Source organism: Montipora foliosa, chromosome 10 (assembly GCF_036669935.1).
Source record: "Montipora foliosa isolate CH-2021 chromosome 10, ASM3666993v2, whole genome shotgun sequence".
NCBI lineage: Eukaryota > Metazoa > Cnidaria > Anthozoa > Scleractinia > Acroporidae > Montipora > Montipora foliosa.
In genome coordinates this window covers 29612869-29638505 of record NC_090878.1, presented here as the reverse complement: position 1 = coordinate 29638505, position 25637 = coordinate 29612869, and the positions used below count along the sequence as shown (strand labels likewise).

Sequence of the window (25637 nt, the reverse complement as noted above, 5' to 3'; positions counted from 1 at the left end):
TTACCAAGCCATGGTTATGCCACCTTAACAAGACAGGAATTACTTTGGTTAATACCACTTTGTAAGTTACCTGGAGTTTTAATCTCTCTCGGTCCATGAAGGTTATGTGTATCAAGGGCATTCAAGGTGGTAAATTTTACAGCGAAGTAAACATGATGTCTTAATTGTTGTTTGCTACCTTCTTTTTCTGTTTGTTTGTGTTTTTAGAGCTGTATTGATCATTCGTTCCCACTTCTTGCAGAGTAAGACATCAACGTCGAGCTGTTCATGCACCTCATGTGCAGCATAAAATATTTTCATTTATATTTTATCAGGGAAAAACAAATTGATCAAAATGATCCTTCAATCTAGCAACGTTTTTGTTTAAAGTGCCCCTCACCCCAAAATATTTTTTTCACTAAAATGAATCTTTGCACCTGTTCAAAACGCACTGGGCCAATTTTTCCTTTTTCCAACAAATCCTGTTATTTTATAGGCTTCACAACTTGCGAAAAACCAAGCATCTGTTGTTCACAACTGTGTCAGAAGGGAAGCGGGTCTATTCCTGATTTGACATCACAAACTGATTTACATTGCATTAACTCTTTGCAAACATGCCTGCACAGTAGATTGTGAAATCAACTCAGGAATAGACCCACTCCCCTTCTGACTCGGTCGTGAACAAAAGATGCTCGCATTTTTGCTACTTTTAAAGCCTATAAAGTGGCAGGATTTGTTAGAAAAAAGGAAAAATGGCTGCAACGTGTTTCAAGCAGGCGCAAAGATTCATTTTGGAGAAAAAAATATTTTGGGGTTAGGGGCACTTTAAGGAATTTTCTAATGTTCCAGGTTACAGAACCATACTCGAAAGGGTTTCAACACTTAGAAGACACTATCTTTAGATCGAATGACGCTACAACACTGTGTCACGAAACTGCAATGTTATGGTGCCCTGTGAAACAGCGATTATTTCCAAATAAGATCTGATCATTATTGTGATGTAATAAGTTACCTCGGCAATGGGAAAGCCCAGCAAAAACACCCTATATTTTGGATTTAGTTGCTCATATCTCAAAAACGAACTCTGTGACCCCCTCTTTTATTGCTGAAAAGTTATACGAAGGCCATGATGAAACTCTCCGCAAAGTTTGAAAAAATTCTGTCTAGTGGATTCAGAGCCACCTTAACAAAATCACAGAATTAAGGTGGCTCTGAATCCACTAGAGAGAATTTTTTTAAACTTTGTGGAAAGTTTCATCTTGCCATTCAGATTACTTTTCAGAAATAAAAAAACGGGGGACACCCAGTTGATTTTTGAAATATAACCAACTAAAGAGAAAATTATGGGTGTTTCTACAGGGCTTGCCCATCGCCACGGTAAAACATTACGTCAAAATAATGACTGTATCTTGTTCAGCAATAATTCGTGTTTCATTTGGTACCACAATATTGCTAATACATGATACAACACTGTGGTGCTGACCTTTCTAAAAGAGCATTAATTGGAAGCATTGAAACTGGTTTGAGCCACCTTAATAGATTTTACTCTAACACCAGATGCTTTTACTTGTCAATGGTGGGTGTCTAAGACATTTGAGGTGTGAATGGGTTATACTTCTGTTACTGATTAAACTCTATAACAGGGCCCCTAAGATTCATAATAATTATTATTCTTAACATGTTGTTAATGAAGTAAGGAGCAACTTGGACATAAAACTAAAAAGAACCATTTCAGTCAATGCTATCTCTTAAAAATATACATAGAACACATGGGTATCACATCTGGATAACAAAATCACAAGGACTACGATTGTGACTGGGCCACAATTAAAACTCAAAAAATCTACTTTAGCCAACACTGTCTTTTTAATATAAATCTAACTGCAGCATGAACACAGGCAATAAAAACAGTTAATAACAGATACATGAAATATACAATAACTCATGAATATCATATTTGGATATAAAATCACAGTCCTTTGTCAAAAGTACTGTGATTGTGACTGGAGGTCGTACAATATGTGAGCCACGCATTGCACAGTTATTGACATACATGTCTAATACTCCGACATAATGAGATTCCTGGTACGTCACAATAGACATCACAAAGTGTCACAAAGTGTCCCGCTCTTTAAGTCTCACAAAATTGTTACTATTTTCTTAAGGATTCAGGTTGAGGGACACTTGCTGATGTCTATTGTGAAGTGCCATGAATCTCATGTCGGAGTATTGGACAACCCTCATTATTGAAAGCTAACCATTTCAAATGGGTGCTAAGACTTAATACTGTTTATCAGCAATATTTGAAATGGGTGCTTGGACTTAAATGCAAGTCCCACAGGACTCACTGTCTGTCAAGACCCTTCTGACTGGGCCACAATTAAACTCAAAAAATCGATATTAGCCAGTGCTCTCTCTTTCATAATCTATCTGCTGCATGAATACAGGAATGAAAAACTAAAATCATGAATCACCTATCATGTCCAGTACTAACCACAAATTATTAATGATTTTATAGATACATGAAACCTACAATAATTTATTCATGGATATCATACAGTTCTTGCATACAAATAAAAATCACAAGCCTTTATCAAAAGGACTGTGATTGTGACTGGGCAACAAATAAAACTCAAAAAACAACACATCTTTAATTAACCCTTTGACACCCTAACCAGCCTAAACGGCCAGCCTTCGTATTTTACTCTGTCTAACGCCAGACGATTTTACTTGTCAATGGGGAACCCCACAGGAGTGAAAGGGTTAACAACAGCCAGGTTCACTCAAAAACTATGTCCCCATTATTAACCCTTTCACTCCTGTAAGGGCCAATGAGACTTATACATTTTACTCTGTCTAACGCCAGATGATTTTACTTGTCAATGGGGAACCCCTGGGAGTCAATGAGTTAATAATCTAGCGCCAGCAATAAATGGAAGCGATAAAAACAAAGAGCTAAGTATTATCTATAATGATATGTTCAGTGCTCACAAAAAATAATTATTAATAAAATTAATGACAATTAATGACTTCTCCTGGCAGCCATGCTAGTAAGTGCACACAAAACCAGTCTTTTCACATTTGTACATTTGCAAAAGTTTGCCTAACACAGCATGTGTTTAAATAAAATCAAGAGGTTCTAATAAAGATTGCTCTTTGTAAAATTTGGAACCTTCCATTAAATTAAGGACGTTCGCACCCAAAATGTTCCCACAAACAGATTTTTTTCAAACTTGCCACACAGAAAGGTAATGATCTACTTTTGCCAAAAAGCAAAAAAAATGGGGCTCACTGTGCTCATTTTTGAGATCATGAGGTGCACTTTTAGAAGCTTGCGTTACTTTAATCCGATCTTAGCTTACAACTGTCAGCAATAAAAAAGCTACATTAGTGAAATTTAGATCAGGTAAACATACTCAATTAAACATAACTAATATAACTAAATAAACTTTTGCAGCTGATGTCTTTTTCTGTGGTGAAATAGACCTTGAAAAACGGTACGTATTAGTCTAGGAAAGAAAACTTCAGTCGCACTAGAGCATAAAAGACGAAACATTTGTAACTTCTCACATACCTTTTTTTGTTTTTTGTTAAAACGGACAAAATCAGGAAAGAAAGTGATCTACCGAAAGAAAAATGGGGCTCACCAAGTATTCAAGAGAGTAAAGTCGCTGCGAAGTTCTCAAAGCGATTGTCTTTTCGCACTGTCACGTCATTGCGTGACATTTCCGAGAAAACCTGCTGGGTCCACAGCTATCCCATGATGCCACACGCTTTCACGTTCCATTCTTGTGGAAACTGTTTGCAGCTTCAGCATTGTGTTTACCTTCGTGGTCTACGATGCATGTCATATGCGTTACATGCACAAAAAAATGCGCAGTAGCAATGGGCGTGAACGTCCTCAAATGCTAAAAGCATTTTGAAAACAAATTTTCACAGTTTTCTCAAATGCAGCATTCAGCAACTGAACTTACATGGCATTTTTGTCTCAAAAATTTAACATGTAGAGGCAGTGATAAACTAAAGGAAAAACGCTCACAAGCTAATCAGACCAATCAAGTATCTGGGACAACTCCTCTTTATGTTGACCATTATATTTACCCAAAGTATCCTTTATAAAATCAATCACATCACGCCCTGGCACTGCATTGCTTAAATTGAACTGTGAATGAGTCTCTAGTGCATTGTACAGTTTTAACGTCAACAAATTCAATGGGATTTGGCGCGGGTCAGAGCTGGAAGGTGTTGCACTTCCTCTTTCCTGATACAAAACAGCAGGGATTTGGTTAGTGCAAGAGCTACGTGTAAAAGATTTTGCACTTCTTATTCCCAGATCCAAAACAACAGGGATTTGGCTAGGGTCACAGCTAGAAGATGCTGCACTTCTTATTTCCTCATCAGAAACACCAAAAATGGTTCTAGTTTGCAAAGACTCTCGTATTTTCTCAATTTTCACCCTTTCCTCTAAAGTTAAAATCTCTTTAAAGTGCTTCTGCATTGCAACACCTACAACCTTTAATTGACCTTCAACCCAACAAAGTATTGGACCACCAGAATTACCACCATTTAGAGCACAGTTCAGAACTGCAAATGTTTGCCCTGAATAATTCTCCTTGGATCCAGAAACATGGCCAGTCACAAAAAGAGCTGCTTCACCTGTGTGACTCATAGGAAAACCAAAAGCAAAAATTTGCATCCCTGGAAGTAGAGATTGACTACACAATTGTAAAGGAGGGATCTTCTTTGCTGTTAAGTTTAGCCCATCTTTGAAATAAAGCAAAGCTAAATCTTTACGTGCATCATAGTGAACAACTTCACAGGAACATTCTCCAATGGCTGCATTAAAAATACGAACTTCTCTTGATGCATCATTCCTCGCATCTTCAACGACATGGTTATTTGTCACCACAAAATGTTCGTGAACAATAATGCCAGATCCATGATCAATCTCAATTTTCTGAGAAGCTTCACTGTACTCCTCTGTGATTTCAGCCCTTGCTTTAATGGCAGTTTCATATGTTCCCTCTTGGAGCAAATCACCAAGCTTTTTGGAATCCAGACGATCAACTTCCTTTTTAATTTCAAAAATGTTGTATGTCTGGTTGGCCTGTGAAACCCAACTGCCCTCTTCTTCTTCACCCTTCTTGGAAAGTAAAACTTCATTTTTCACTGCAAATTCCACTGGACCGGGGCCTGCAAAGCAATCCCTCACTCTGCGCTCTGCTTCCATCCTTGAATATTTAACATAGCTACATTCTTCAAAAATTTCAGTGCTGCACTTGTCGATTAACCTCTTGAGGTCACATGCACCAGGAGAATCATCTTCTGGGTACTTTTGAATAGCCTTCTTTCCATCTAAATATTTAACTGCTTCGTCAATATCAATAATGCTGTATGAATCCCTACGATCAGGATCTTCACAAGGCTTGAAGGGAAAGATATCATTAACTGGTAGCCAGAGGGCATTACTGTAACAGTCTTTAACTTTTTTTGCCGCTTGAAACCCTGAATACAACTCAGTTTCCATACTACCACCAGTTCGCTCATTTTGGTTTTTTTCTAGCTCAGTATCTTTTGCTATACTTTCCCTGCGGCTGCCTCGGTCTTCTAGAACACCAAAGTGCACACGAAGCGCTATTTCCATATTACGTCCAGGTCCATAAGCAGCTCCATCAGTAGATATCTCAGGAAGAAATAATGCATGATCCCAGAAACGAACGGAACCTTCAATATCATAAATTGCGTATGAGCTATGGAGTTGGCGATCCACTACTAATCCTTCATCCCTTGGAAAGCCACCAGCAAAGCAATCCCTCACAAGGCGCCGTGCAACAAGCCAAGAGTACTGTTCAGGATTGTCAGTCGTTTCTCGGCACTTTCTTTCAATTGCAGCTCTTCTTCTGTCGATCAGCTCTTTCATGTTATCATACCGTGGCCCTGGTCTTGGGTATTTCTCCACGTAAGGCAGCTCATCACATCTCACCATGGCGTCGCGGATATCGAAGATGTCGAAAATTTTCTCCCCATTTGGATCTCCATTCTCATCAGATAGAAGCAGAAAGTTCTTAGAATGCAAGTCTTCAAACAACGCCCGGCTCACTCCTTCGTAACATCTACGTAATCGACTCAAAGCTTGCTCCCAATCATATTTCTGTCTTTCTGGTTTTCCATAAATTTTTACCTTCACACAAGCATTGAGGGCTTTTCTTCCTTCTCTGCCCAAAACATCGCGAACCGTGTCCATTTCTACAGGTAGTACTAGATAGCGCGTGCACGTGGGACGAAGGGCTTTTCATACTTGATTGGCGCCAATTTTAGCGACCCAAAAACGGGTCGCTGAGCTACACCAATCAGAGTAGTCCTTGTGGACCCCAGGGGATAGAGTTGTCAATCAAAATTTACCATACGCAAGCTCCATACGCAGTGAAGCGTAACGTTGAACAAATGGAATGGATGAAGCCACAGGATATTCGGATTGCGCGATAGTAAGTCTCCTTTGCAGCCGTTTGCCAGAGTCGCAAGACGCCCCAATAACGGCTGCGAAGGAGACTACGCGATTATCGGAAGAAAACAATTCAAGCATATCTGTCTTGCAAAGATTTGTTTGGGTCTCCTCCAACCGGAGCTGGGAAAAGTCTGACCTTTGAGCTAGCCATGATCGTTTACTTGGAGAGGATTGCAATGCTACCGTCTTCGTAATTGTCATTGTTTATAGCAAGTTTATGACCGAAAAGTAGACGGCTCTAAATTTAAAGTAGCCGGTTTTTAGCCGGCTGCCGGCATTTAATGAGAACCCTGTTGTTCCACTGATTTCACTCATGAAAGATGTAATCTCTAGCGTCACTTGTCGTGGCATTAGAGCGTCATATGTAGAAGACGATTCTTCAAAGCAACAGTTGGAGGACATTTTAAACTGGTGTCTGGAAGTCCCGAGGCGATTCTCAACAACTATTGACACATTTTTCGTCGACTGAAACAAAATATTTTAAAATGTGTCTTCATCGATGAGAGTCATTGCATAGCTAAATGTAAGTTTCACTCAGATTTTTCTCTACTTCTATTCCCGGTCTAGCATGTCTGTCGAGCACGTCTCCTATACCTGAAGCCTACCGTGATCTTTCGCGAGTGAAATCAATTGACTTTCTCGACGATTCGAAGCTTTCCCTTACTCGTTAATCTTCCGAACTAGTTCTATCAGCACAATTACGGCACAAAGTGTTGGTCCAAATAGTATCACTGGAGATCTCCTTTCCAAACGGCGACTCGAGAGTGAAATAAGCTTTCGTTTTATTTTGTCACTGTTTCTGATGCCGTTACAAGAAAGTAAACAAATTTCGTGGGATTGCGCCACCCAAGTGCAGAACTTGCGAATGACGTCATCACCTTTTTGGCGCGAAACGCAAATGAAAACCTTGCAAGCCAGACAAGTCGACCTCTCGCGACTTTCGCCGCTCGCTCATCCGCTTCGCGTCCGAAAAATCACGCTTGGCTCGCCAAAACATTTCCTCCTGAGATTCTCGTAAGGTCGACCTGTGGCAAGTCTATACCACACTCTACACGGAAGAGTATGGTACGATGGGTAGGTAACCAGGCCTCCTCACAGGCCGTACATGCTCAGTGAAAGAAAAACCAACATGACCTCAAATGCAATGTAAGAGACGTTCCTGGTTTAATTAAGGCAGTTTAAGCGATCAGTGCTTTCAGGTTTGCCTTTTGTTGAACACGAGGGTAAGTCGAGTAGGTTAACTATGAAATTTTCATTAGATTTGGACGACGGGAGCAACTACAGGATTCAGAGCATCACAGAGCCAGTTACATGCACATTGGTTGGAAGCTTCAGAAGAATGAACATAATATTTTAAAATTAGGCACTTTAGTTGATAAACTAGCTGCCCTGCAATAGGCGAAAGAACAACTGAAAAAAAAAAAAAAAAATTGGAATCCTCGGTAAAATCGGTGGGATGCTCTACCCATTCAGTTACAAGAACTCCTTGGAAGCTTGTAAGTAATGTTTATGGACACTGTGGCCCACTGGTCTGGGGGTTCTATAGGCTGCGAGCAGGCTTTCTCCCTCTCCAGTTCCTCAGAGAGCCTTAGGGGTTCTACAATGTCACGTCCTGCGAATCTGAAAATGTGCAACTGTTGATGTTTATCTATGTAATCCATGAGAAGGATGATGAGCTTGTTGCTTGGCAACTTGTTACTTAATGATATGCAAATAATGGGTGGGTCTATAGTAACCCTGAGTTTTTGTTTGTCTGTGGGAAACATGTTACCAAGAAACTACAATTTTCCTTTGAACAATTATTCGACTTTTAACCTGTTAGAAAAAAACGTTTTGATAAGAGTCATGTTTTATAGTGAACAAGAATGACAAATTTCAATGTTAAGAGACCATGTTGGACTCCGTAGTGCAAGTAAGCTAGCCTAAGTTTACGCTCTAGCTTTTATGTCATATCATGGCCTCAATATCTTAATTCTGCCATGTTACTAAATTTCCCAAATAAATTCACAAGACAAATTATGAAGCTTGCAACTGATATAGTTGGAGCCAACACACATTAATTGGCTAAGTTGACAATATACAGTGAGAGAAGCTGTTCTTAGGATGGTCTGAGTAAACTGTAATTCAAAAGAGAAATGCGAGTTGTAAATCTCCAAGTCATGGGCTCCTGGTATGCACAATTGACTTATAAATTACCAAGCTCAAACAGCATCTTCCAGAACTAATCACCATCCAACCCATGATGATATTTTAGTCCAAATTTGAAATAAAAATTTCAGCCTTCTGGTTATTACCAACCAAAATATCCTAGCAACCACCAGAAGACAGAACCCCATGGATATGCTCTGCAGCAGTTACACCCCTTTCAGCACTGGCCAAGAAGACCTTAATTAACTCACCACATACTGCTATATGCTCTGTATGCAACACAACAAGCTTTAAGATGCGACAAGAATATTCAAGAGATCACCTGCCTCAGCATGGAAATGATGAAGTGTATCAATGTCTGATTAAAAGAGACAATTATTGGAGAAGCAGTGCTACTGGGATGTTTGACCCACAAGCTTCCGACCTAATCGTCACCCAGCTGTCAAACACAAAGACACTTTAACAGAGAGAACAAATGAAAGTGTTATATAATTATTTGAACTGAGGTTATGTGGTTCTCAGTGAAAGTGATCATCCCAGTTGCTAAAAAAGCCTGAAAAATTTCGTGCTTGAACTTGCCTCAAAGCCATGCAGAGCAATTGCACTTGACATAGACCTCTTTCATAATGGTGGCCAAATAAATTATTCTTTTGTTTTAATGCTAAAAAGCCTTTGTAGCCTTGCTACGATGAGCAAATTTCAAAAGAATATTAATTTTGTTTCAAAATGAGGGCAGTACTTCTAATTAACATAAGTACAAAAGAAAGTAAAAGTGGTTTCCATTTTATGAAAGAGGACTATAGGTTTGATTTTCCAGGCTTCTTTTGCAACTGGTAAAGTTGCTTTATTAACTGTGATGATCACCTTCACTGAGAACGAAGCCACTTCGTTAAAGGGGCTGTGTCACATAATAATAACAATTATTCAAACAATAAAAATTAGTCAAACTTCAAAACTATTAAAAAGACGTCTTTGCATCAATGAAAACCAAAAAATTAATATTGTAGTTTTAATTTGTTGCCAATGACCACTGAAGTGCACTGAAGCTATTTGTTGTTTGCAACCAAGGATGGAGAGAATGGAAATGGATTGAAACTTGAAAAAAATGGCCAGTTTTTTTCAAGTTTGGAGTCAGTGTCTTCAGAAAGACACCAATAATTAAATACAAACAGGTCTTTGTGCCATAAAATATATTTTATATCTTGTCAGTGGGTTGTTAGGAATGGTGTAAGTGTGAGCTACATGCAAGGTACTAATTTAGATTTTTACCCATTTTTGACTTAAAAACAGCAAATTAAGGGTGACGGTGCCCCTTTATAGGCTTACTCTGCTGCTCATTTTCTTGCACTTTCAGTCTTTTAACAGGAATTTTATGATACATTTGTTAAGAGGCATGTATTTGCATTGCAAAGTTTTGACCTCTGTCCCTTGGGGTTCCTGTGAAGAGCTTGACTCTGCATTTGGCAGGGATCAGCTTTTCCCAAAGAAGCAGAAATGTTTTTCTGACAGACAGCTAGCACTCCTTTGTAGTTTTGACTGCTGATGTGATGTGGAGTTTACATTTGAAACCCTTTTTCCTGGACAACGATTTTTGTAATATTCATGTATTTGCTGAAATATTTGGGGACTTGCGCTTGAAGTATGTCCTACCAAGTGCAGGAGTCATTTTCACCCTTTACAGTATTGATTTCTTTCTTGTTGTTCCAATGTGAGGAATAGGGCAGCCTGTGATTATAATGATGATGATGATGATGATGATGATAGCAACTTTATTTATTTGATTTAATGAAAGGGAACTATACCAGAGGTTATCCCTATCGAGGGCATCTGCCGCAGCTGAATGTAATTGATAGTCAATTTTGATGAGGAAGGAAAACTGGAGAAAAACCCTCAGAGTCAGATTGAGATCAACTGATACTCAGCACACATATGACATCATGGCCAAGTTTAGGAATGAGCCAGGGTCACAGGGGTGGGAGGTGTTGTTGACAACTGCTAAGCTACCCTGACTACCCCCTACGGTCATCAAGCTGTGCACTGACCATTTAAAAATCAATTAATGATATGCCAGAGAGTTTCCTCTATTTTGAAACTAAAATCTTTTGTGTCAAGGTCATAGAGTAGGCATACAAATACAAATGCACACAAGCTGCTGAGATGGCATGGAGTTCACCAAAGAAAAATATCTGAAAATCCCTCTTTTTATCAGTCAATGGCAACAAATCTATCCAGTTCGCCTTGTTCCTGGAATATCAATTATAATACAAAGTGATATTATTACTTCCAACAGGAAGATGCGCTGATTACCAGAGAAGAAAGGGAATTATCGGTAATAGTGGCCACGGGGTGGAAGACTGAAAGCTGCTAAGTTCAAAGAGGCTAACTCAGAACAGAATGTACTAAACCCTTTTGGCCCCTTTGAAATTCTTTCATGTGCTTAGTGTGGTGTTTGTTCCTTTATTTTTGGTTAAATACATTAGTAATTAGATAGTCTATAACAATAATAAATATAGATTTGGTCAAGCCTACCAGTAAAAGCAGAGCCCCCGTTTCTAACCCCAGAAAGCAACATAGTGTACATGGATATAATTATGCACCTATCAATGTTAAGCCCCAGGGTGGGTGGGCTACCTACGGGAAATTGACTCAGAGAACCTTTCCCTAGGTAGGGATTTTGACACGTACAGTATGTGCTTCCTCAGGGTCAGGAATTTGACATGCTCGCCATCTTGGAACACCGAGAGAATCTCGAGATGAGTTATCCACAATCATAGTTTTCACGTGATCTCTCTCTGGTTTTCCTGATTTTTCTAGACACCATGGGGTGAAAGAAAGGAAAGCGAGTTTGTCTTGTCTTTTTGTAAACATGGACCATCATTTTTTTCTGTCTTTGCTGGAATGTTCAGAAGTACAAGAATGTTTATTTTTTTTTCGTGATTGCTTTTTGTATACTTAATAGCTGCGGTTACACTAGCCATTTTGCCCTTGGGTAAGTTGCTTTTTCCCATGGGGAAGCAATTTTTTGTGTGACCGATCTGCCCAAAGGAGTTTAAGAGAAGCGCCGATCGTGACAATTACCGAAAATAAGCCAAAGAAAAGTTTGTCGTTCAGATGTAGATCTTCTATGTTTACTTTCTTTTTTAGATCCTTAATTTTAATGTATTTTGTATTGTAATTAGTTTTTCAAAAACCATTTAGTGGAAAAACTAATAAATCTCATCTTGTCTCATCTTAAAGGTAAGTTTCCCACCAAAACAGGCCAACGCTTACTTTCCCCTTGGGTAATTTACAAGTGTGTAACTGCAAATGGGGAGTCGATCATAACCCAGGGTAAACCCAACCCAAGGCGTAACCCCAAGGTTCCCCATGGGCAAGAGGTCTAGTGTAACTGCACCTAATATACGCATTCATGAATTTTCCACTCTATCATTGTGCATCATTCCCCTGGGTCAGCCCGCCCCGCCCCTGAGCCCCCGCGCCTGAGCTCCGCTGTTATTGGTTAGCACAACCTAAACTGTGGTCACATGATTACAACAACATAAATTATATCATTGTACATAGAGTAGATTACAGAGCTCTAATAAACCCTTTGGTGTAAAGCACTTGGTCTGGTACAGTAATGGCCGAACCCTAATACACAACACAGCATAAGATTTCTTATCAGGTTTCACTGTATTAAATGACATTGTTTACATACAGCTTCTAAGATACTGGTACATTAAAATTACTTACCAAATAACACTAACCATTTATTTAATATAAATTCTATACTTTAATTAAAAGGATGAAAAAGCTACAAACTTGTTTGAAAATAGCTTACCACCAGGCTCTCTTTGTAGTGGGAAGGTTCTCCAAGTCTTATCAATCAAACAATAACACTGGTAATTATTACGATACAAGGCCTTCCTTTAAAAAATGTTAAGTCTAAAATATGGACACTGACAGAACATTGGAAATGCCAGAGTTTTTTTTATTCATAAATGACAATTCCACAAAGAAGTGTGTAATGTACTATCTGTGACTTAAATCCTTAGCTGTTCTTAATTTAGCAGAGGCACAGCACAAACTTCTGGCCCAGGTTGCTCAAAGCATGGTTCATGCTAACCAGCGTTAAATACCATGAAAACCTACAGGTCTTGATACATCTTAACCAACGGTTAGCCCTAACCAGGCTTTGAACAACTGGCCCCTGGTTACCAGAGATAATATTATTGTTTTACCAATCAAAGTATAACTTAACCCAGTGACTACTGGGAGTGAGACAGATTCTACTCTGTCTAACACCAGACACACCAGTGCTACTATGACGAAATTTGCATATTTCCTATCTAAGCCATTTTAGGACATACACATGTAGAAGAATGCTGTTTACTATTTAGCAATTATTGAATGAGGCTGAGTAGGATATGAAGAATTTTGCAGGTCGAGGAGGGTGTTATCCACCAAGGCCGAAGGCCGAGGTGGATAACATCCTCCAAGATCTGCAAAATTCTTCATATTCTACGAAAGCAAAATTCAATAATTGCTTTATTATTCATTCAAAATATTTTCTCGCTCAAACGTCTAAACCTACTCGAAGCCATTTTTCTGCTCAACAAAAATAACACATTCTGGTCCCCAGCTTTTTTCGGTCAAAGGTTCAATAACTTGCAGCGGGCTGCACTTTTGACGTCATCGGTTCAATAATTTGCAGCGGGCTGCACTTTTGACATCATTGATTCAATATGACAAAGTTTCTTTCCAAATTTTGGTGAACAGCAGCTGGTTATGGTGAATTATGCGTGTGGTTTTAACCAATCAGAAACGGGGAAATATTTTGAATGAATAATAATTTCAAATATCTCTCTTTGTTCCAGAGATATTCAAGTTTTTAAAATATGCAAATTAGCCAAGCGATGATGTTATAAACTCAACCAAATTTTGATCAAATAAATTATGATGAAGATATCTCGGCCAGTTTGTATCAGAAATACTTGATTCTTTGCAGTAAGATTCTTGTAGATGTGCTCCACAATATGAGCATACCAGTTGTTACCATGGCAACATACTGGGTTCCACACCTCATGATACTAAAGGCTTTGCAGGCCACCTTTCGCATACTATTTTTGCCAATGGAGCCTCATCTGCATCTGCATGATCCTGCAAGCATGTAAAGATATTAGGTCGACTTTGTGGCCTTGTTAAAAGGTTTTCTCGCTGAAGATCGCCAAAAATATTGAAATCAGGTTGGAGGGAACAGGAAAACAGTGAGTTGCCATGGGAACCAATTTCTTTGTAGTAGTAGGTGTGTTGCCTGCAGAAGTATTAGCCCACCAAGTTTCAATGGTCTCTGCTGCAAATTGACCGAGATAGCTCTATTTATGTACTTGATGTTATACCAAGTTGAGTAAATGATGTCATCAGTCTTCTCATTTGCATATTTTACAAATTTTTCAAACTTATATATCTCCCGAACCAATGCAGATATTTCCAAATGGTAAACAGCGTTTTTAATCTTTCTTGGTATTCTATGTGGTAAACCAAAAAATTCAAGGGATAAAAATTTGATCATAGTAGCACTTTAATAGGGACATAGTTTTTCAGTGAGTCATTAACTGGGGGTGTCCTAGGGTATTTGGGGCGTCAATGGGCTAAGCAGTCAAAAACTATGTCCCCTCCATTAACCCACTGACCCCTGGGGGTGAGACTTAACATATTTTACTCTGTCTAATACCAGATGATTCTACTCGTCAACTGCAGGAATCCTAGGGCATTTAAGGTGTCAATGGGTTAATGACATTGATACAAAAGTTTTTCACAAAATTTCCGGTCATTGCATTACAATTATTGAATTGTGTATGCGTCTCCAGGGCATCAGTCAGTTTCAACACCAATAAGTGAGTTGCCGTCAGATGATTTTGTGCATCAGAAATAGATGCAGCACCAAGGGAAGCACGAATTTCTTCAATTTTGATTTGATCCTTTAATGTCAAAATGTCCTTTTTGTGTTTCTGTAATATAACACCAACCACCTTCATTTCTCCATTAATCCAGCGCAATACAGGGCTTCCAGAACATCCATGACTAACTGGACAATCTAACACTTTAACATCTGGTTTTCCAAAACGCTCTTGAATGCCAGCAACACAGCCTCTTACAAAGAGTGCTTCTTTTCCAGGATGGGTAAGTGGATACCCAAAGGAAAAAACTTCTTCACCCGTCTTGGGTTCTTCTTCAGAAAACTGCAGTCGTGGAATTCCAGATAGACTTCCTTCTTGGTCGCGACAGCAAAGCACAGCTAAGTCTGTGAGTGGATCATGCTCAACTATCTCACAAGGTAGTTCGTTGATCACTCTGTTTGATATGCGGACCTCCTTACTCTTATCACCCAACGCTTCTTGTATGACATGTTTACATGTTATTATATAGACATCACATGTTTCAAAACCTAAATCAAGTGTATCAATTATAAAACCTGACCCATAATCAATCTCATCATCAGAAATACCCTCTTCATCCAATGATGCTAAGCGCTCATCAATTTCATCGTCAGAACTATCCCATTCGTTTTGTTCCACTGGGCTATTCTTAGAATGCAGAACCACGGCATTTCGTTCTCCGTCATCTACTCCCTCGGGAATACTAGCCGTAGCGCCCAAAAGTTGCCATCTCTCCTCTGCATCCGAACGAGCTTTTTCTTTATAACTCTTTACTTCGCACCGCTGATGCTGATTCGACTCTTGAGAACTGCCCACAGTGCTCGCCTTCCTTTCACCACGAGATTTAAGGCACAATCTTAACTCTCTCCTGACATCTTTCCTTCGCCGAGCACTTTCTGCATGAAACTTCTCAGCACCAACTCGACGTTCCTTACGATAAAACTTAACAGCCTTGTAAATGTCAACCATGTTAAAAGTCGCTCTAAGATTTGACTTGTTACCAACTTGCGCAAGGACACGAGCCACATCGTTCTTGTCCAGTGGTTCAGTGAGGCAAGCGACAACTCGCTGCACGGCCTCGTCGTTGGTGAATTCAGCCAGCTTGTGTTTCTCATAAATTCTAACCCTCACGCAGGCTTTTACAAATTGTCTACCAACGTCACCTAAAAGATCTCGGCTCTCCATAGCTTACCGAGTGAGTGAGGTTAGTAAGTTATTTTAAATGGCATAGTTTCTTTGAGCGACCATACACTTCCTCTCTTCGCAATCGTCATTCGAAAGGTAACCGCGCCTGAAAGAGGATTGGTGAAACACATTGGTACACAGGCAGCCCAAGCTCACGAAACAACACATACGTGACTGTCTACGTGACTTTCTGGCGGTGTTGTGTTTAATACCAAAAACGCTATTTTCAAAGCTTTGTTTGGAAACTCAACGGTTTTGTTGCTACGATGTATTCTCTGTTGTTTGCCGACGTCTCAGACCGTTTTGAAGCTTTTTCGGCAAGCTAGCGCTTGGTGTTCCACAGCTGAGAGAAAGACAACACTGAACAGTCTTCGCCGCAGTGGCTGTCGCTCGAGGCGAAAAATTCTGTTGGAAAATAACGTCCGGTCTCAAATCCTCCATGTAATCAGGACCTTAGACTACCGTGTACGGCTTTTACCGACAAACATTACGGGATCAAAAACTAGGGCTACTCGCCTTCAGAAAACACGGGTTACACTACTCAAAGTATTGCGACCGCTTGAGCAGGATTTGTTGTTGTACGGCAATCCATACTTCTGATAAAACAGGACGTATTGGCCTGACATATCAATAGCCGAGAACAAGTAGCAGCATGAGGTTGCAAATTCCTACGTGAATTGCATATACTAAACAAACCACTTTCGAGATGGTAATTCTACAGTTATTTCTAACCACTAATGAAAACGAAAAGGAAAGAAAACTGTAACTAAGAATTGTAACAAAAAAAAATTGACATACTGCGAACATTAACGGCAATCGGCTAAAATTTCTTCGAACAAAGTGTAGGCTACCTGTAGCCTCTTGTTATGCAATCAACATGATTCTCAGTCAATGCAGGAAGAAACCAAAGTACAAGAAAACAGCGTAATAGCGGAATGATAAATCCTTTTTTGAAAGGGTTAACCGTACGCGCGGACATTTTGCTTGTTGCTCGTATTTTTCCTCGCACCTTCGGGGCTCGGAAAAATACTACACAATTCGCAAAATACCCACGCGTACTATATGTTAAACCATTCAGTAACGTTGTATTTACCCAGTTAATTTTATTGTTTAGAACAAAAAGAACAAAATCAAATGCAACAGGAGCACGACAAAATGAAGAGCTAACGGTAAATGCTTATGTTACCTTGCATATTTTCCTCCGTGTTTATCAAAGGGAAATTGGAGGCGGCCATAAATCTTGGGCGGGGTGGGGGGTAGGGAATGGGGTTAAGTAGGAACGGAGGGTGTAAAGTGCAAGTTGCAGGTTGCAGGTTAGGTTTACAGGTCACTGTTTTACAGTAACTGAAACAACCGAAACCCTTACAAAAATGCTAACCTTAGGCTTAAATATTATCTTTTAGGCCTAATGTTAACATTACTAAATATGGTGAAACAATGACCTGCAATTCTAACCTGCAGTTGACACCCTCTACAAGTCGTTACTGTGTCAGCAAAGATATGTTGACTTTTGGCAGTTTTTCACTCACATGGCCTCAAATTCAGTAAGCCTTTTTGAAATATCATACCAAATGAACCACGGTTTTCTGACAGAACTTAGTGTTATAGTTCTGTTTTCTGGAGCAAATAGGATGAAGTATGACACCAGGAACTCTGTGCCCTACTCCAAATGAATAGTGTGTGGGTTTCTCTCTGTTCTACAAGGTTTATGAAAAAGGGTTTTGGGATCCGCGGCCTGCGATGTGCGATGCATCACCACTTGTTAAATTAAGTCCCTTGTATCAAAGGAATGGAATGCACCAGAATAGTGAGTGAAGTGTTTAAAATTCTTAACAAAACTAACCTGTGATCAGACCGGATATTTACAGCTCCGCGAAGCTGAGGTGAATAATAATTGTTTTTGTATATAATAATAATAATAATAATAATAATAATAATAATAATAATAATAATAATAATAATAACAACTTTATTAACTTTCCAACTCTGGTTTTTCAAAGTTAATTACAAATTTGAGATATATTTACTATAAACTACAACTAGAATGATAAAAACTATGAGATAAATTATAATGGTTACAAGAGTTTTTTTAAAAATTCCTTAAATTCTCTCTTAAAACGCCCGATTTCATTTAATTCACGAAGTTCAATAGGGAAAGAGTTCCACAGTCGGATGCCACGGTAGGAGAAGGTTCGCTGGCCGGAAGTAGATTTGTAATGTGGAATAATTAGTGAGTCTTTGTTTCTTGTGTCCCTGTCATGCACCGTAGATACCACACAGGTTGAAAAAAACCAACCAAAAAACTTTATCTTTGTAAATACAGTGGAGAATTTCAAATCTTGTGCGCCAGCTACTCGGAGGTGAATACTACTTGGATAATCACCTCCAAGTTTAATAGCCATTCAGCGTGCACGGAGAGCACTATTCACCTGTCCCCAAAATAAGGCAGAAACGAGAAATCATGTTTCAAGAATAGGTGATTAGGCCCTACTGAAACCCACATTGTCTAGCAATTTTATTGTATTGAAGAAGTTTTTATACACTTCCGCATAGGGATTGGGGATGTAAGCTACATTTTACACTTGTGATACCATGGAAGTTTGCCAAGGTTTGGCATAAAGTGGTGTATGCTGAGATAAAAGTAGAGCTCAGGCAAAAAAAAGCCTTCAGTGAGTTAAGAATGCCGTTTTTCTATTGTTTTTTTCTATTATTCTTTACAAAATTGCTGGTAGGTCTGCTCAATCAATGGTGCAATAAGAAAGGAAACTGTCAACAAAATAATGCAAGGGAAATAGGCAATTGAGCTACAGGACAAAGGAGAGTCTCATCAAATCTATTTTTACCCCATTTTGTAATGTCCTGGTTTTTTATTTACAACTTGGATTAATTGGGTTTTCAGGGGACTTAAGTCAGCTAGAGCATCATAAATGATGAATTAATGCCTGCGTACTGGTGAAAAGTTTCAAGCAAAATATTATTGAAATCATTCCTTATTGAGAACTATAAACCATTACATGTCAGTAATATTAATTTGTATTAATCTAATATTTTTCCCGTGCTTCATTTTCTTGTGGTTGACGAACAGCAATTTCTAGCATAAGTATGCATAATTGAGGTGCATGCATGTTGATGTCAATCAAACATGCATGCTGTAATCTCCTAATTGAGCTCAAGGCTTCCTTTCTTGTTTACCCCTCATTGTTATTTTGGGTAGCCTGTAATCCATTTTGTTTTCATACTTTTGTTTTCTTTAAAGTAGCATTAAATATTTGGTACAAATAGTAAACAATTATTAGATGAGGTTGAGCATGATATCATGAATTATCAAAACCGAGGTCTGTGTTAATTGCCGAAGCCGAAGGCTGAGGCAGATAACACAGACATTTTTCACATAATTCATCCTCAGAATCAGAAGCGAAGCATTCAGCCATTTTGTTTCTGAGGAGAACACTCCAAGGGGCTTAGTAACCAGGCAGACGTTGAACTTGACATGATAAATGTAATATCTGCAGCAGATATTACATTTATCATGTCAAGTTCACAAGCTATTGTGAATTGATTGAATGCTCTCGACCAATCAGATTTTTCATAGTGAGTTTGATGTATAATAATTAGTAGTTATTGTTGTTGTTGCTGACCCTATAACTTGTTTTCCCATGCATTCTGATGAAAAATATATAAAAACATGTTACGCACCTCATCAACTTCGGATGCAATCTCGACAACTGGCTGAGAACTCAGGTTTGGATCTTGTAACACATCGTGGCTGCTCTTAATTTTTAAAGTCTAAACCAAAAATGTGTCCATCAGCCTAGTATAAAAGGCTTAGAAATCTTCTGCCACATTGGATGGCAAAGACAACAGAAGTTTTAGTAAGTACTGTCCTTTGTCATCTGGTATTTGTACATTACATTCCGTTTCTCTCAAACAAGTCGCAAATTACACAGTAATGACCTGATCTGGCTCCTAAAAACTTTTGAGATTTCATTTGTTTACGGTCATTGGCGAATTTTGTGTTTACAAAATGTGGGTATGGCTAAACCTGCATCTACCAACAAGTGAATGTAATTAAACCTTTTTAATACTCCCACTAGTGACACAGATTTTACTGTGTCTAACAACAGACAATTTTGCTCTTAAATGGGGGGGGGGGGGGGTGCCCTTTGGGGCTCAAAGGGTAAACAAACAATTTTCTCAACTTCATGCAAAACGAGATGCTAAAGGCTTTATAATATTTATGGAAATTATGATATGAGATTTCAGTTTATGGAATTTCTAGAAGAACTATACTTTTGTGACGAACCTTGTTCACTGATGCTACTACTGATTCATCCTCTTCAGCCTCTTCACCAAATGACAACAAACTAAAATTTCTAAAGGCGGGGAGAAAAAAATGGTTCTTACTAGACAACAAACATGGAAAAGAAGGTCGATTGAAAGCATACTTTAACACATACAATGTATGTGTACTCCTGAATGAGTACTTCATGCCACAAGCAGTCTTAATATTTGAACAAGAAGAAGCTGAGGTGGAAATGAAGCAAGTTCACAGAAAGGGAAGGCCAACTGGTAGACCCTAAAGAGTTGGATGAAAGAAACTACACATCAAACAGAACTTTCATCGAGAATGCAGCAAATTTGTTTACTGACACAAAACAATGGAATTGATGATCACTTAAAATTCAAATGCTGCATATTTAAAGGTAGTCATGAACATTCTTTAATAACCTTGGGAGCTTGAGATCAGCTTTTCCTTCATCCAGCTCTCCCAAGACTAATGGACTGCAACTTTGCAGCTCAAAATGAAGAGACTCTTCATCTTGAAAAGGCAACTAATTTACATACCTTCAAAAATTGTAGGAAAAGGGGAAGTTATCTTTTAATCACTATAATTATGCAGGGGTTTCAATAAAATTTGAAGTAGGCAGCTGGTTTTAGTCTAGTAGCAGACTGTATCAAGAAGGGGCCCTTAGGCCCCTTCGTCTAGGGGGGTCTGGGGGCATGCTCCCCCAGACGATTGTGAAATCTGGAAGCTCTGAAATGTGATTTCCAGCACTGAAGATGAAGGAAGATTTCTAATCAACAGAGACACTGAGTGTGCAATTAAGCGCATTCTTTTGATAATTTCCAGCGAAGAAAGATTTGGAAAACCATTTCAAAAGGAAAATTAACGATTTTTAACGTTATATGATGTTTCGACAACTTCATGTCATCATTACTACCAATTTCAAGCTGCCGGGAACGGCAAACCCTTTTTGCGCGTTTTTTCAAGCGCGAATTTCAACATTTCTCAACATGAGAAATCAGTTCTGTCGAACGAAAAGAATATGTCATTTTAATCTGAACAAACAAAAAGGCTTAACCGATGAAACTAACGAAAAATTTACTGTTTTTGGAAAACAAGTCTTGATGCAACGATAACTCAATAACGACCTGTTTTACATTAAACATCTTGATATGTTTGGGGACGTAACTAAATGTAATTGAATTACGTAAAAAATGTGACGGTTAGTCTAGGCAAAAATGCGGAAAAAAGTTATAGCCGTGCACTGTAGCTCAAAGATGGCAATATCAAATCTGATAATTATTTTGAAATTGAGGTTAAAAAAGGTAAATTCAAGTCGATCAAAAATGAATTTTACTTCAGGTTTGAAGGAATCCTTCAATTAATTCAATGTAGGGTAAAAAGTAGCCGACTTCTCTGAGCGATGCAGCCGACGCTTTTCGTCGGCCGTCGGTGCTTATTGAAACCCCTGATTATGAAAAATTACAAATAATAATTATTTAAGTTAATTTAACCCTTATCATCCTAAAGTGGCCACTTATAGATTTTACTTTGTCTACATGTAACACCAGACAATCTTACTAATAAAATTGATTGAGAGAGGTTTAATCTGTGATCGTCAATCAAGAGTCTCTGTAAAACTCACTTTGTCCCTTTTACTTTTTTCTTCTTTTCCTCAAGTTTTGGCTTGACATCGTCTTTTTGCTGCCTTGGAACAATATCATCAAATGGATTATGTAAAACCTGAAAAATTACAAGTTGCATTAAATGTTAAACATGATCTTATCATGTTCTGGGGTAAGAAAAAGGGGTTGAATTTTGAATAACTTAAGGGCATTGGACATGATTTTCGATACAATGTTTTGACACAACTGAATGTCTGCCACACAGGCTGTTTAACAATACACCTTTGTTGGGACCAGGATTCAATGGCTGAGTCATGGTCTTTGCCTACAAACGTTTTGAAATGGACCAGACGGGGGCTAATGTGAACAAAAATTGGCCCTTTAAATTCAATTCTTATGTCTTTTTGGCAACTCTAGTGCAAAAAAATACTGCAGCTTGTCTGCAGCATTAATTAAAGATCCTGAAGTCCTTGCCTACATGGACAGCTGACCACAAAATAATTTTACCCACAAATGTAAGTCAATGCACAATAATGATAACAGTACAATAACAAGAACATCACCACTGATCCAGCAAAGAGCAATACACTGTACACTGACACTTTGTCAGGAAGTTAATAAAATTACGATAAGTTACCTCTGTACTCTTGATTTTTGGAGGGAAAAGTGGCCGATCATCTCCACCCACTTCACAATCCTCCATCTTGAGCATATTATAGATTGTGTTTCCTGCAACCTGTGACAAAATAACAGCCTGAATAGGTGTAACAGTCAGTTCAGAACTAGAGGTACTAACTGCTTGTTTACTGCATCACCTTACGCGGAAACCTATGATTTCAGAAGGCTCATTACCAGTCAGCCTAATTCATTTTAGTGTCCCCAATTAGCTTTGTGCAAGCTTAAGATATCGACACTTAAATAACGTTGTTATGAAGTTGTCATTATGTTCAACCCTCTTTTACCTTTATTAAATGTCTGTTTCATATTTTAGTACCCCGTGAGCAGGGTCTCTTTTGATCTTCCTAGACAAGTCAGGAACAGGAAACTAGACTCTGCCAGCCAGACTTGTAGGAGAATGGTATTAGCATTTCAAGTGTACTAGGAATCAAGTGACATAACTAAGTCTTTTCCATACTGCTATGAAAGAAATGTCAAAAAGAGGCATTCTTGCTGTATTAAATCACTGAATTTCATTACCCTAATCTTTTAACCCTTCTGAAATTCTTCTGTTTGCTTTATTATGACTTTTATTATTGATAAAGCTTATTATAAATTAGAGGTACCTTTCCAAAAATTGTGTGTTTTCCATTCAACTCTGGTGTGGCTCCAAGGGTAAAAAAGAACTGACTCTGGTTATCATTTGGACCTGCATTTGCCATGGCAACTAAACCTCTGCGCACAAAGCGAAGCCTCTGATGAAACTCATCCTTGAGAAACATCAATGCATATAAATTAGATCAGCCAAAGTTTTAAGCAGATTTGTGTGGAGGAGCCTATGGGTTGCTTGCTTCTGTCATTATTATAAAGTGTTTGAGCTATTATTTAACATTGGCAATATGTAGGTCAGGTATAAGCTGGGAGTGGGAGGTGAGAGGTGGGGGGGGGGGGGGGTACTTGGGTCAATTTTCGCTGGGTATGTGCCGCTGGCCTCTCAGAACCCCTTCCCCCTTATAGTCTGTTTTATGGTCAATTATAGATCCCATCTTAGTCACTTTTGGGTAATTGTAATTTTAGCAACCCGAAGTTAGTCACTTTCTGGTTATGCCTATTAAAACCTTACATATAGTGCCTTTTAATTGTAATTTCAAAACGGAATGTAATGCGACTAGTAAATACATGTAGTAAATCAACAGCGCTACAGTTCTTTCTACAACAACTTTTTTTTAGCGTGAATCTTTCCATTTTAAAATCCTACTAGCCAGAATTTTCTCAACCCCAAAATCCTGGCAATTTGCGACCCCATTCTAGTAACTCTCCCGGGAACTCTGTTGAAAATGCAACCCATTATAGTCAATCCAGTCGTGATAATGCAACTCCATCCAGCGGCACATCCCCATTTGCCCATTAAATTAATAGGAAGTACACCCCCCACCTCTCCCTTCCCCCCCACCCCGGGTATAAGGTCACTGCAACAATTATTATAACTTTGAATCATCTTTAATTTATTTGTATGGGTAATCAAATGGTGATAAGTGAAATTAGGGAATAATTTCATGCGTGTTTTGTCTAAAAATTATTTGGTTTTGGACAAAACACAGGTGAAATTGTTCCCTAATTTCACAAGTATATAATTTGATTAGCTATTAATATCACAGGTGACAAGTTATGTTTATAACTCACAGCTTATTTTCAAACCCAGATGCCTGGCACTGTAGAAAAAGTTGCCATGGCAACATTGTAATTTCACATGTGAAAGTTTTAAATTAACGCTGAAATTTCATACTAAAATAATTAATTTGTCACCCATGTTATTACATAATTTATTGCTCCCAGTGTAAATATGGGAAAACTGTCACATAACTGAACAAGTGGTAAGGAATAGAACCACCATTATTGAATTAACAGTTTTATGCTCTGAGGATGTTGTTGCCAAAAACCTTAGATTTCATCATTCTTTCCTTGAAAAGTATGACAAAGAAAATTAATGTACTCCAATCCATGTCAAACACACATTCAAGCATTTTTCCTCATCAAACTAATAAAATTATTACTGTCAACATTATTTATGTAGCTTAATTGCCATTGCCACAGCCACAGTCAGTTCTAAAACTCCCTGTTATGCCAAGGTACAAGGACTGACAGGCGGCGGAAAGAATACATGCACAGGTACATCTTGGTATTAAAACCAAATTGCAAATGGCTGTAACTTGGTTCACAATTAAAATGAGAGGCACCCTGTGAAGTTCCAATTCCAATCAATTTTTCCTCATAACTGTATCTTTGCATCAAAAATGGCTTTGACTGAATGGGAGAGTTATAAAATTAATTATTATACTCTGCTAGAAGCAACATACTGTAGCTAGTGAGTGATACAACTGTAAGCATAATAAGGAGAGGACAAAACGTGGAGCCCTACTCCATGGAGTACCCTATGGACTACCCAAATGGAGTACCCTAAAAATACTATTTCGAATGAGTCCTGTCGATCAATGTGTAAGCAGCATCTCAAATAGTGCTTACTTAAGCCTCAACACCCATTTTAAACAGCATTGTTCAACAGTATTTAAGTCTAACCACCCATTTTAAAAAGGTTAGCTTACATGAAGTAATCAGTCATTACAACAACAATCGAAAGCTAACCTTTTTAGAATGGATGCTCAGACTTAAATACTGTTGAACAATGGTATTTAAAATGGGTGTTGAGGCTTAAGTAAGCACTATTTAAGATCCTGCTTACACATGGATCAACAGTACTCATTCAAAATAGCATTTTTTGGGTACTCCATTTGGGTAGTCCATACAGTACTCCATGGAGTAGGGCTCCGCGTTTTGTCCTCTCCCAGCATAATAATATATCAAAGAGGAATCATATTCATGATTACATTATCATAAAAGATTAAAATAGTTACACTTGATATAACAATCCAGCTACCTTAAAGGCCTTTCCATAAATGGACTCTCCCCCTAAAACAAAAAAGAAGAGGGCAAAAAAAAAAAAAAATTTTAGCAAATTGACGTTGTGAAACTTGTTGACACTATGCCAACTTTGGCCTACTTCTGCAGATTTATTCCAGACAAAAGAGACAACATGAGTATGTACGGCCAGTCAGAAGGATTTCACTTGGGATTTAAGGTTTTACATGTATACATTTTCTTAACTCCAATAAGTACTTTTACATGTAATCTCTTGGGTCAGTGTTATTATTTTGAACTGTAGATTAAAAGCAATATTCTTCAAAAAATCACATTGTACCCGCTTACCCATTCCTGTTCCTGTTGGGTCACCTCCTTGAACACAAAATCCTAAAAGTTGCCCAAAAGGCATTAAGTTT

The 25637-nt window shown here is 38.5% G+C and overlaps 2 protein-coding genes across 2 annotated transcripts in view; both read right to left on the bottom strand.

The window, feature by feature from the left end:
- LOC137974184 (spliceosome-associated protein CWC27 homolog) overlaps positions 1-25637 on the bottom strand; it is a 44804-nt gene that overhangs the window by 13261 nt on the left and 5906 nt on the right. Inside the window, exons 3-9 of the mRNA XM_068821073.1 lie at positions 25567-25608; positions 25238-25269; positions 22929-23072; positions 22283-22381; positions 21666-21763; positions 20039-20108; positions 19432-19521 (exon numbers count right to left, since the gene is read on the bottom strand). Of these exons, the coding sequence (XP_068677174.1) occupies positions 19432-19521; positions 20039-20108; positions 21666-21763; positions 22283-22381; positions 22929-23072; positions 25238-25269; positions 25567-25608 (575 nt within the window). The remainder of the gene's footprint in view (positions 1-19431; positions 19522-20038; positions 20109-21665; positions 21764-22282; positions 22382-22928; positions 23073-25237; positions 25270-25566; positions 25609-25637) is intronic.
- Positions 14241-15841, bottom strand: LOC137974185 (uncharacterized). Its single transcript, XM_068821074.1, has one exon. It carries the CDS (start codon positions 15733-15735, stop codon positions 14386-14388), a length of 1350 nt encoding a protein of 449 aa, XP_068677175.1. The 5' UTR covers positions 15736-15841; the 3' UTR covers positions 14241-14385.

Excerpts from the sequence above, each read along its gene's own strand:
- LOC137974185 (XM_068821074.1), bottom strand. The coding sequence starts at position 15,735 with ATGGAGAGCCGAGATCTTTTAGGTGACGTTGGTAGACAATTTGTAAAA.